The 12,116-nt window shown below is 45.6% G+C and overlaps 1 protein-coding gene across 2 annotated transcripts in view; it reads left to right on the top strand.

Annotated features, from left to right (window-relative positions):
• The first annotated feature begins 10,605 nt into the window (after positions 1 to 10,605).
• Positions 10,606 to 12,116, top strand: part of LOC139456249 (protein HIRA-like) — a 40,505-nt gene continuing 38,994 nt past the window's right edge. For both annotated transcript variants that reach the window (XM_071237866.1, XM_071237865.1), the window contains exon 1: positions 10,606 to 10,737. In XM_071237866.1, the coding sequence (XP_071093967.1) occupies positions 10,701 to 10,737 (37 nt within the window). In that variant the 5' untranslated portion in view covers positions 10,606 to 10,700. The remainder of the gene's footprint in view (positions 10,738 to 12,116) is intronic.

Below are 12,116 nucleotides of genomic sequence, written 5' to 3'. Positions count from 1 at the left end.
TCTGATCCATGATAATAGGGCTACATGTGTTAACACCCTGAACAATGGATATGTATGCACCCAAATTTCTTTCTCAGAGCTGCCTGTGAGGCAGGGGCACACCAGAAACCTATAATTGTGGGTTTGAATCCCAGTTCGCACCGATTACGTTTCCAGGTTTGTCAGCACCATACCCGTGATGCGGTATACGTCTAAAGGCTCTCCTCCCACATTAAGCTGACGCGCCATGATATAACTGGAATACTGTCACTCGCTCACTCTCTCACTCACTCACTCACTGTGAGGCGCCTGAAGGTTTACAATCACATTATCATATCATCCTACCAGGTACCCATTAACTGCTAGGTTGACTGAGACTTATTTCATTTGCCTTGGGAGACCCACATGTAATATATACACAACAGTGTTGTTAGGGTTGTTTGAAGTGTGAAATCAATTATGTGCACCAGACTCTTATATAGTACTTGTCATCGATGAGGACCGCCTCCATGCTCTGCCCGGAGAGCCGATGGTCCGGGGTTCGATCCCCGGCCGCGTCATACCAAAAGACGTTAAAAGATGGTACTTGTTGTTACCCTGTCTGGCGCTCGGCGTAAAGGGGCTAAAACAAGGACTGATCGGCTCGGATCCAGTATACTGTGTCTTTTGGGTATTTATGTTTAACTGTGGCATGGTATCTCGGTGAGCTAGCACTATAAATCGGCATCAGTCCAGACTAGTAAAAGCAGCCACACAAACACACACACGTAAATGCACGTCACTATATAAGTGCAATAATCTTGGACGCGACGTTAAACCCTATTTCACCTCACATGTCATCAATGACCTAACCTTTTTCCATGTAGCATTTTCAAGAATTTCCTGACATCACTGTGGTCCAAGTACACGACTCCCATCCTTTCCATTCATTATCTCTGCCTTTAAAGAACCAACTGGCAGCAATTTTGTACTATATTTTTACACATAAAACTCAAGGGACCCTTTTCATAAACCTTAGGCTGAAAAAATTAAAGAATTGGTTCACAGGCAATGAGAGCACGGGTGGCATAGTCGTCTTAAGGCGCCGCGATCCGCTGTGCAGAGCTGCCTCCCTTGGGCACCCCAGAAACCTCTGATTGTGGGTTCGAATCCCGGTTCACCCCGAATATGTTTCTTGGTTTGTCAGCACCATACCCGTGCTGGAGGGTTTCACTGAAGTGGTAAACGTCTGAGACCTGCATCACTTCAGGCTTTTCTCCCACATTAAGCTGAAACGCCGCGATACAACTGGAATACTGTTAAAGCAGCGTTTAACCCAACTCACTAACTCACTCAGTGACTCATTAAACTGACATGCAGTGTCATTACTGAAATGCTGTTCAAGGTGGGGATGAAGGCATCTTGACTTGTTATGGTCCAGCGAGCTAGAGTCCCTTTACATCCATATACACTTCCTTGACTTGTACTTGACTAGAAATTGACTAGCTGGCTAGTGGGCTTCTGTAACTTGTCCTTGACCAGATTTGAGTTGTACTAATGTTGTTTTATGTTGAAATTGATGTAAACTTGAAGGAAATATATTGTTCATATCAACCAGTTGTTTGTCTTTTCATGAGGATTTGTGGTACAAGGACTTGGTGCAGTTCATGGGTAGCCTAGTGGTTAAGGCATTCTCTTGTCGCTCCGAAGACCTGGGTTCGATTCCCGACATGGGTATGATGTGTGAAGCCTGTTTCTGGTGTACACTGGGGCAGTTGTGTTGTCGAGTGGTAGCGTTCACTCGTCTCACCAAAGACCCGGGTTGGCTTACCACTTGCGTACAATGTGTGAAACCAATTTCTGGTGTCCTCTGTCGTGATATTGCTGGAATATGCTAAAAGCGGCATGAATTCAACTCCCTGACTCACTCTTGACTCTCTTGTGGGATGAGGCGGTCGGGTAGCCTAGTGGTTAAAGCGTTGGCTCGTCACGCCAAAGACCCGGGTTCGATTCCTGACATGGGTACAATGTGTGAAGCCCATTTCTGCTGTCCCCCGCCGTGATATTGCTGAAATATTGCCAAAAGGGGTGTAAAATCATACTCACTCACTCACTCTTCTGAGATGTCTCGGGACATTGTCCAGTGACATGAATGGTTAGGGCAAAGAGTAAAAGCTGTTTTACCAAGTGTTCAGCAATATTTTAGCTTTGGTACTTGGACCAGTGTTCTCTGAAAGTGTGAGTGCTTGCCTGGTGCCAGGGTGCAACAGCTGTGTTGGGATAAGAGGTGAGTTGAAATTAGATAATGGTGGTTCAAGATTGTTGCACTTGCCTAGTAAAGTCCATGCATGTGAGTGTGTGGAAGCTTGTACTCTTCCATACATATGCTGGTTTTATAGTGCCAGCCCACTGAGATATGGTGCTGCAGTTTATACTGACTCCAGGCACCAGGCATGGTAACAACAAGTACCATCTTTTAATTTCTTCTGTTATGACATGGCTTGGATCGAACCCTCAACCTTTGGCTTTCTGGGCAGAATCTCTTTCCCCTTGACCACGTGGGTGAGACTTTGTTTTAAGAAGTTTTGACAAAGCTCCTAAAGGTTGACCATTGCATTTCATACCAAGGTCATGGTCTAGTGGTAGACCGTCTGCCCGGAGAGCGGATGGTCCGGGGTTCGATCCCCGGTCGCGACATACCAAAAGACGTTAAAAGATGGTACTTGTTGTTACCCTGTCTGGTGCTCGGCATTAAGGGGCTAAAACAAGGACTGGTCGGCTCGGAGTCAGTATACTGTGTCTGAATGGGGTATTCATGTGAAAGTGCGGCATGGTATCTCAGTGGGCTAGCACTATAAATCGGCATCAGTCCGGACTAGTACAAGCAGACACACAAACAAACACGTACATGCACATCGCTATATAAGTGCAATAATCTTGGACGCGACGTTAAACCCTATTTCACCTCACCTCACCTCACCTCACCTCACCTCACCTCACCTCATCACCTCACCTCACCTCAGCAACCCATGCATGTCGTAAGAGGCAACTAGCGGGATCGGATGGCCAGGCTTGCTAACTTGGTAGATACATGTCATCGTATCCCAAATTCGTGGATTGATGCTCATAATGTCAATCACAGGCTTGTCTGAATCGATTATTTACAGACCGCCGTCAAACAGCTAGAATGTTGCTGAGTGCGGGGTTAACCAACCAACCAACAAACAAGTGAACCCCCAACATTGATACATTGACATTCGCACTTCAAACAATAAAATAAAGATCAAATTGCGAACTTATTTTTCACATATTTTAAAGAATACAAAACGTAAGACTTGTATTCTCAAAATTATTTTTTTTCTATTTACTCTTTTTCGCCGGATCAGAACCCCATCATGGAGATGAGAAACATACAAAATACACTGACAAAAACAAAAACTATACCAAAATAAAATTTATGAGAACTTGTATTCGAACACGAAATAATGTTCCCTATATCGATCGCAGACATACAGCAGACACGCATGAATTATGTTGAGAATGACTTTATTCTCTTTAATTAGAAATGCACGTGCAGCACGATCACGGGAAGCACGTGGGCGTGAAAACGACTCAAAATGTTCGTCAGTGAGGAAAACCGTAACATGTCACGTTTATCGGCAAAAAGAGTCGTTGATATGCTGCAGTTGAGAGCCAGACACCCTAGAATCCATTGATCTCGGTGATAAAAACAATAATACCACAGCTGTCGTCTGCTGACAGCGAATGGATTCCCCTGGGAAATAATGACGTCACTGGGTTCCCCCCACCCCACCCCACCCCACCCCACCTATTATATGATCATAAGACAATTAATTAACGAACCGATTAAGAACGCTTTGTGTAAAACCATTTTAATTTCGATCGTAAATTTTAACAATATGTGTAAATTACGAACGCTTTCAGTTTGTGGACGAGTGAAGATCCGGGGTAGAATAGGTCTTCAGCAACCCATGCTTGCCGTGTAAAGGCGCCTTTGTTTGTCGTAAGAGGCGATTAACGGGATCGGGTGGTCAGGCTCGCTGACTTGGTTCATGCATGTCATCGTATCCCAATAAGGTGGATCTATGCTCATGATGTCAATCACTGGTTTGTCTTGTCCAGACTCGATTATTTACAGCCCGCCGTCATATAGCTGGGATATTGCTGAGTGCGGTGTAAAACAACAAATAAACAAACAAACGAACGCTTTGGGGATCGGGCCCTTGGGCACTCTGGTTGCACTCGTGCAACTACCATCATGCTGTTAGGGATGCTGATCCAGGGGAAGCAGACAACGTGTTGCCACATCTTCACACCCGGGGAGGTCGCGTATCCTAGTGGTTAAAGCGTTCGCTCGTCACGCCGAAGACCCGGGTTCGATTCTCGACATGGGTACAATGTGTGAAGCCCATTTCTGGTGTCCTCCGCCGTGATATTACTGGAATATTGCTAAAAGCGGTGTAAAACCCCACTCACTCACTCACTCACTCTTCACACCCCAGACATGGCCTCATCAGTATCATGAATAAAGATTGATTGACATGTCACCAATTGAGCACATCTGGGAACACCTTGATCGACAGATTGGAACACGGCCTAACCCAGTTTAAGGGGCGCAACCCTGCCGAGCGAATTGCGGCGTCTTAGAAAACGACTTGGCGTGTCCCCTCTTGCGCTTTAAATGTTCGATGACCCGTGAAGATCCGGGGTAGAATAGGTCTTCAGCAACCCATGCTTGCCGTAAAAGGCGACTATGCTTGTTGTAAGAGGCGTCTAACTAGATCGGGTGGTCAGGCTCGCTGACTTGGTTGATGCATGTCATCGATCCCAATTGTGTAGATCGATGCTTGTGATATCAGTCACTGGATTGTCTGGTCCAGACTCGAATATTAACAGACCGCCGTCATATAGCTGCAATATTGCTGAGTGCAGCGTTAAACAAAGAAACAAACGATAAGTTGTGAAACTCACAGAAGACTAGACCTAAATACATTGAAATGATTATTTTTCAACATTATCCCCTTCCACATTGATACACCTTTGACAACAACGTTGGAAGGAGATTATCCCAGTGTTGGAGAAGTCCTTCTCTCGGCTGTCCTCAAAGTTCTCTGCAGTTGCTATGACGTCATCATCGAGTCGAAATCGGTTCCGGTTGAACTTTCTTGATGTTTGGGAACAGATGGAAGGTTTGCGGAGCCTGATCAGGAGAAAGCCACACTCGTAAACATGTCAGTGACGGATTTGTGCACTGGAGCATTGTCGTGAGAGCACACATTTTCACATCTTCCCACGTCTCGCCGTCGTAATTCCATTCTGAAATTGCCTCAAAAGTTTAGCATAATATGCTCCGTTTATTGTCTGGTATTTCCGAAGATAGCCCCCAACGATGACACCCTCGACTAGAGTCATAAATTTATTGCAAGAACCCTTCTGGATTAGCTGCAAACAGAGTTAGATTATCAGAGACAGTTTGTGCCTGGTTCGTTTTTTTATCAGACGTAAGAAACTTTGCAACCAAACGAGCTGATACTTTCTTCACTGTCAAGGGACGCAACTCTGCACAGCGAAACACGGCGCCTCGGACGGCTGGGCCACCTGTCCCCACTATCGTCTTCAAGACTCTCCTTGCCATGCTAAAACTCTTCTGCCCACCTCTTCACGGTGGCATAGGAAGGGGCATCTATTCATATCTTCATAGACGGCTTTTGGTGTTAAGGCCTTTTTTTTGCATGTAGTATATTGCTGCACGTTACTTAAGTTTGTTCATTTTCCAAAGGTCACAGATCCCTGCTCATTTTACAGCGAAACAATCTGTTCAATTGACTAACCACACCATGTAACGTCCTCAAACGTCCACAAACCCTACCACACCATATAACGTCCACAACCCCTGCCACACCATGTAACGTCCACAACCCCTACCACACCATGTAACGTCCACAAACCCTACCACACCATATAACGTCCACAACCCCTACCACACCATGTAACGTCCACAAACCCTACCACACCATGTAACGTCCACAACCCCTACCACACCATGTAACGTCCACAACCCCTACCACACCATGTAACGTCCACAACCCCTACCACACCATGTAACGTCCACAGCCCCTACCACACCATGTAACGTCCACACCCCCTACCACACCATGTAACGTCAACAACCCCTACCACACCATGTAACGTCCACAACCTCTACCACACCATGTAACGTCCACAACCCCTACCACACCATGTAACGTCCACAACCTCTACCACACCATGTAACGTCCACAGCCCCTACCACACCATGTAACGTCCATAACCCCTACCACACCATGTAACGTCCACAACCCCCACCACACCATATAACGTCCACAACCCCTACCACACCATGTAACGTCCACAACCCCTACAACACCATGTAACGTCCACAACCCCTACCACACCATGTAACGTCCACAACCCCTACCACACCATGTAACGTCCACAGCCCCTACCACACCATGTAACGTCCACAACCCCCACCACACCATGTAACGTCCACAACCCCCACCACACCATGTAACGTCCACAACCCCTACCACACCATGTAACGTCCACAACCCCTACCACACCCTGTAACGTCCACAACCCCTACCACAACATGTAACACCCACAACCTCTACCACACCATGTAACGTCCACAACCCCTACCACACCATGTAACGTCCACAACCCCTACCACACCATGTAACGCCCACAACCTCTATCACATCATGTAACGTCCACAACCCCTACCACACCATTTAACGTTCACAACCCCTACCATACCCTATAACGTCCACAGCCCCAAACACACCATGTAACGTCCACAACCCCTACCACACCCTGTAACGTCCACAACCCCTACCACACCATATAACGTCCACAACCCCTACCACACCATATAACGTCCACAACCCCTACCACACCATGTAACGTCCACAACCCCTGCCACACCATGTAACGTCCACTGCCCCTACCACACCATGTAACGTCCACAAACCCTACCACACCATATAACGTCCACAACCTCTACCACACCATGTAACGTCCACAAACCCTACCACACCATGTAACGTCCACAACCTCTACCACACCCTGTAACGCCCACAACCTCTACCACACCATGTAACGTCCACAACCTCTTCCACACCATGTAACGTCCACAGACCCCTACCACACCATGTAACGTCCACAACCCCTACCATACCCTATAACGTCCACAGCCCCAACCACACCATGTAACGTCCACAACCCCTACCACACCCTGTAACGTCCACAACCCCTACCACACCATGTAACGTCTACAGCCCCTACCACACCATGTAACGTCCACAACCCCTACCACACATGTAACGTCCACAACCCCTACCACACCATGTAACGTCCACAGCCCCTACCACACCATGTAACGTCCACAACCCCCACCACACATTTAACGTCCACAACCCCTACCACACCATGTAACGTCCACAACCCCCACCACACATTTAACGTCCACAGCCCCTACCACGCCATGTAACGTCCACAACCCCTACAACACAATGTAACGTCCACAACCCTACCACACCCTGTAACGTCCACAACCCCCACCACACATTTAACGTCCACAGCCCCTACCACACCATGTAACGTCCACAACACCTACCACACATGTAACGTCCACAACCCCTACCACACCATGTAACGTCCACAACCCTACCACACCATGTAACGTCCACAACCCCCACCAGACATTTAACGTCCACAGCCCCTACCAAGCCATGTAACGTCCACAACCCCTACCACACCATGTAACGTCGACAACCCCTACCACACCATGTAACGTCCACAGACCCTACCACACCATGTAACGTCCACAACCCCTACCACACCATGTAACGTCCACAACCCCCACCACACCATGTAACGTCCATAACCCCTACCACACCATGTAACGTCCACAACCCCTACAACACCATGTAACGTCCACACCCCCTACCACACCATGTAACGTCAACAACCCCTACCACACCATGTAACGTCCACAACCCCTACCACACCATGTAACGTCCACAACCCCCACCACACCATGTAACGTCCACAACCCCTACCAAACCATGTAACGTCCACAACCCCTACAACACCATGTAACGTCCACAACCCGTACCACACCATGTAACGTCCACAACCCCTACCACACCATGTAACGTCCACAGCCCCTACCACACCATGTAACGTCCACAACCCCCACCACACCATGTAACGTCCACAACCCCTACCACACCATGTAACGTCCACAACCCCTTCCACACCCTGTAACGTCCACAACCCCTACCACACCATGTAACGTCCACAACCCCTACCACACCATGTAACGTCCACAGCCCCTACCACACCATGTAACGTCCACAACCCCTACCACACCATGTAACGTCCACAACCCCTACCACAACATGTAACGCCCACAACCTCTACCACACCATGTAACGTCCACAACCCCTACCACACCATGTAACGTCCACAACCCCTACCACAACATGTAACGCCCACAACCTCTATCACATCATGTAACGTCCACAACCCCTACCACACCATGTAACGTTCACAACCCCTACCATACCCTATAACGTCCACAGCCCCAACCACACCATGTAACGTCCACAACCCCTACCACACCCTGTAACGTCCACAACCCCTACCACACCATATAACGTCCACAACCCCTACCACACCATATAACGTCCACAACCCCTACCACACCATGTAACGTCCACAACCCCTGCCACACCATGTAACGTCCACAGCCCCTACCACACCATGTAACGTCCACAGCCCCTATCACACCCTGTAACGTTCACAACCCCTACCACACCATGTAACGTCCACAACCCCTACCACACCATGTAACGTCCACAACCCCTACCACACATGTAACGTCCACAACCCCTACCACACCATGTAACGTCCACAACCCCTACCACACCATGTAACGTCCACAGCCCCCACCACACATTTAACGTCCACAGCCCCTACCACACCATGTAACGTCCACAGCCCCTATCACACCCTGTAACGTTCACAACCCCTACCACACCATGTAACGTCCACAACCCCAACCACACCATATAACGTCCACAGCACCTACCACTCCATGTAACGTCCACAGCCACTACCACACCATGTAACGTCCACAACCCCTACCACACCATGTAACGTCCACAACAAATCAAACCAATGCTTGTCGTAAGAGGCGACTAACGGGATCGGGTGGTCAGGCTCGCTGACTTGGTTGAACCATGTCATCGATCCCAGTTGCGTGGATCGATGCTCATAATGTCAATCATTGGATTGTCTGGTCCAGACTCGATTATTTACAGACCGCCGCCATAGAGCTGGAATATTGCTGTGTGCGGCGTTAAACAACAAACCAACCAACCAACTAATTTGGAAACACGTTTTGCCTTTTTCAAAGAGAGATTGTCAAACTAACGCGAATCAGCGTACGTCAGCTTCAAACATTAATCAGATAATGTTAGGTTGGGTTGTTGTTGTTTTTTTAAAAAAAGGGTGTGTGTGAACTTAAAATTAAGAAAATGCTAGATGACCTTCAAACATTAGTTAAATAATTGTTGAAAACATATTAATGATTCAGTTTTATGAGAGAGAGAGAGAGAGAGAGAGAGAGAGAGAGAGAGAGAGAGAGAGAGAGAGAGAGAGAGAGAGAGAGAGAGAGAGAGCTTGTATTAGTCCAGACTATTGCTGGTATTTTAGTTCTAGTCCAATGAGATACCATACTGCAATTTAACATAGATCGACTCTCAGGCACAGTATAGTGATCGAACCGACCAGTGTTTTTTTTATATATTTGTATCCCTGTCGCACTCCAGACAGAGTAACAAAAAGTACCATCTTTGATTGAACGTCTGTTAGTATGAAGCGGACAGGGATCGAACCCCCTGACCTTTCCCTTACTGGGCAGACGCTCTATCTACTCACAGGACCATGCAAATAATAATAATAATAATAATAATAATAATAATAATAATAATCATCATCATCATCATCATCATAAGCAAATTCGCAAAAAAAAACTCGTAGACGAGGCGTAGTCTGTTGGTTTGTTTGTTATTATTATTAGTTACATGGTCCTGTGATCTACTGCACGGAAGCAGTAGCTAAATGTGAGCTTTTAATATTGAACAAATCATTGTAGGGCAAAGAAAAACGATTTTTGAAGGTTTCTGAGGAAAACAATTGGTGTGAAGGCTTTATGAGTTTGGCATTATTTTCTGTTGTGATTTCCATTTTTGAATGCTTTGTGTTTTAAAAAGCATGTTATTATATATATGCGCAGATGTTTGGGAGAAGAGGTTTTGAAAAATTCAGTTGAACGGAAATTATAAACGGATAATTGAGAACTTGTTATTTTCCTATTTCCCTTCTTTGAATTTGTATTTTCTTCTTTACAACGGATGGCGAATCTGGAGATTATGATGAAAAAACCCAACAACGTATGCAAACGTTGTCGTAGTAGTCCAGGGGAAGTAACTCGATGTCAAGACGGGCACCTGTCCCTTGATAATGACCTTCACCTTTGACAGCTGAACCTCGCGCGGCCCGAGATTTCAGTGTAAACTTCAAACATGGCGGGACCCATTGCAGAGCGTGACAAATGATTTTGTAGAAAATACACAAACCGAAAATATTTTCGGGAAGTTTCATGTGCAAGAATGCGTTTGCTGAAGCCAAACTGGGTATCCCACGAGGGTAAATATGCATATATGTATTATCTATAGTTCAATGAAATGTCTTTTTTGAGGAATTTCGAAATTGTCAAATTTATGCAAATTGAGCGTAATTGCACAATGCGTAACAGTGACAAAGAAACGCAGATGGTTATGACAACATTGTTACTAGACCAAATAAACATGGCCACAACAGATTACGCATGGAACAAATGTTACATTATTATTTTTATTGTTGACGATGTAGAAATGTTGTGTTGACATTGAAATATTATGTTTTGAATAAGATTTTCTAAAATCACAAATATGTTGTTTAGGAGATGACATTTGTAATAAGAGATTTAGACACCCCAAACATTAAACCTTATATCCCAAGATTAACCTTATCACAAATCGATTTGTGCCTCAATGTTTTTGTACCTATACATAGCCCAGAAATGATCCGTGGTCACATTAGAGATCAACATAGCATGTGATGGGTAGTATTCTGCTATTCAGGTTAATGATTTATGTCAGAAAAGACCTGCTGACTGGACGAGTCGATCTGTATTGCCAACCTCTGCATTAAACAAGTATTTTGTGCCCAGAAGCCATACATGATATTTGTCTCTAAGCATCCTAATTACGAGACGCACCTCGTTTTCAGCCCTGCCTTAGAAGTTTTTTTGTTGATTCTGAATTTATTCCAGATGATACTGCATGGGTTTATGGAAACGTTGCTGTTGGTTTTAGAACAGGGACCTTCTTTAGAAGGAACGACGTCATTATTTTACATCTTTTGTAAAACTGCTCATTCGAAATTTGGGATTGTTGTATTATTCCTGTTCATGTTAAGTTTTCTAGGAAAGTTGTAATGAGAATGGGCACATGATCAGATACAGTATTTATTTTGAAGGGGAGGTGGGGTAGCTTTGTGGTTGAAGTGTTTGTTCGTCATGCCCAAGACCCGGGTCTGATTACCCACATGGTACATTGTGTGAAGCTCATTTCTGGTGTCCCCCTTCCTTGATATTGCAGGAATATTGCTAAGAGCAGCGTAAAACCATTACCCACTCCCTTACTCTCTCACATGATATTGAAAGTTTATAATAGAAACAGTGTAAATAGATATACAGGATTCGATTGTTTTAAGCCAACATTTACTGACGAAAGCTTCGTATCATGTAATGATGTAAACTATCTTCTTATATGTTTATGGCACACACCAAAAAATCGTAAGTAAACTTTTTATCGTGTTAAAAAAATAATATTTTGATTGATGCCAAAATTCTAAGTTTCCACTGTCACTGTGTCAGGCACTGACCGACTTATTTTCTTCAAAACTTGTATTTCATTTTGGCTGGAAAAGTATGTCAGATACCATTTATCAAACGACTCGTTTCACAACGTATCTAACAAGTA

Source organism: Haliotis cracherodii, unplaced genomic scaffold, assembly GCF_022045235.1.
Source record: "Haliotis cracherodii isolate W230 unplaced genomic scaffold, xgHalCrac1.p SCAF_11, whole genome shotgun sequence".
NCBI lineage: Eukaryota > Metazoa > Mollusca > Gastropoda > Lepetellida > Haliotidae > Haliotis > Haliotis cracherodii.
The sequence above is the reverse complement of the archived record's forward strand: the minus strand, read 5'-3'. Positions and strand labels throughout refer to the sequence as shown.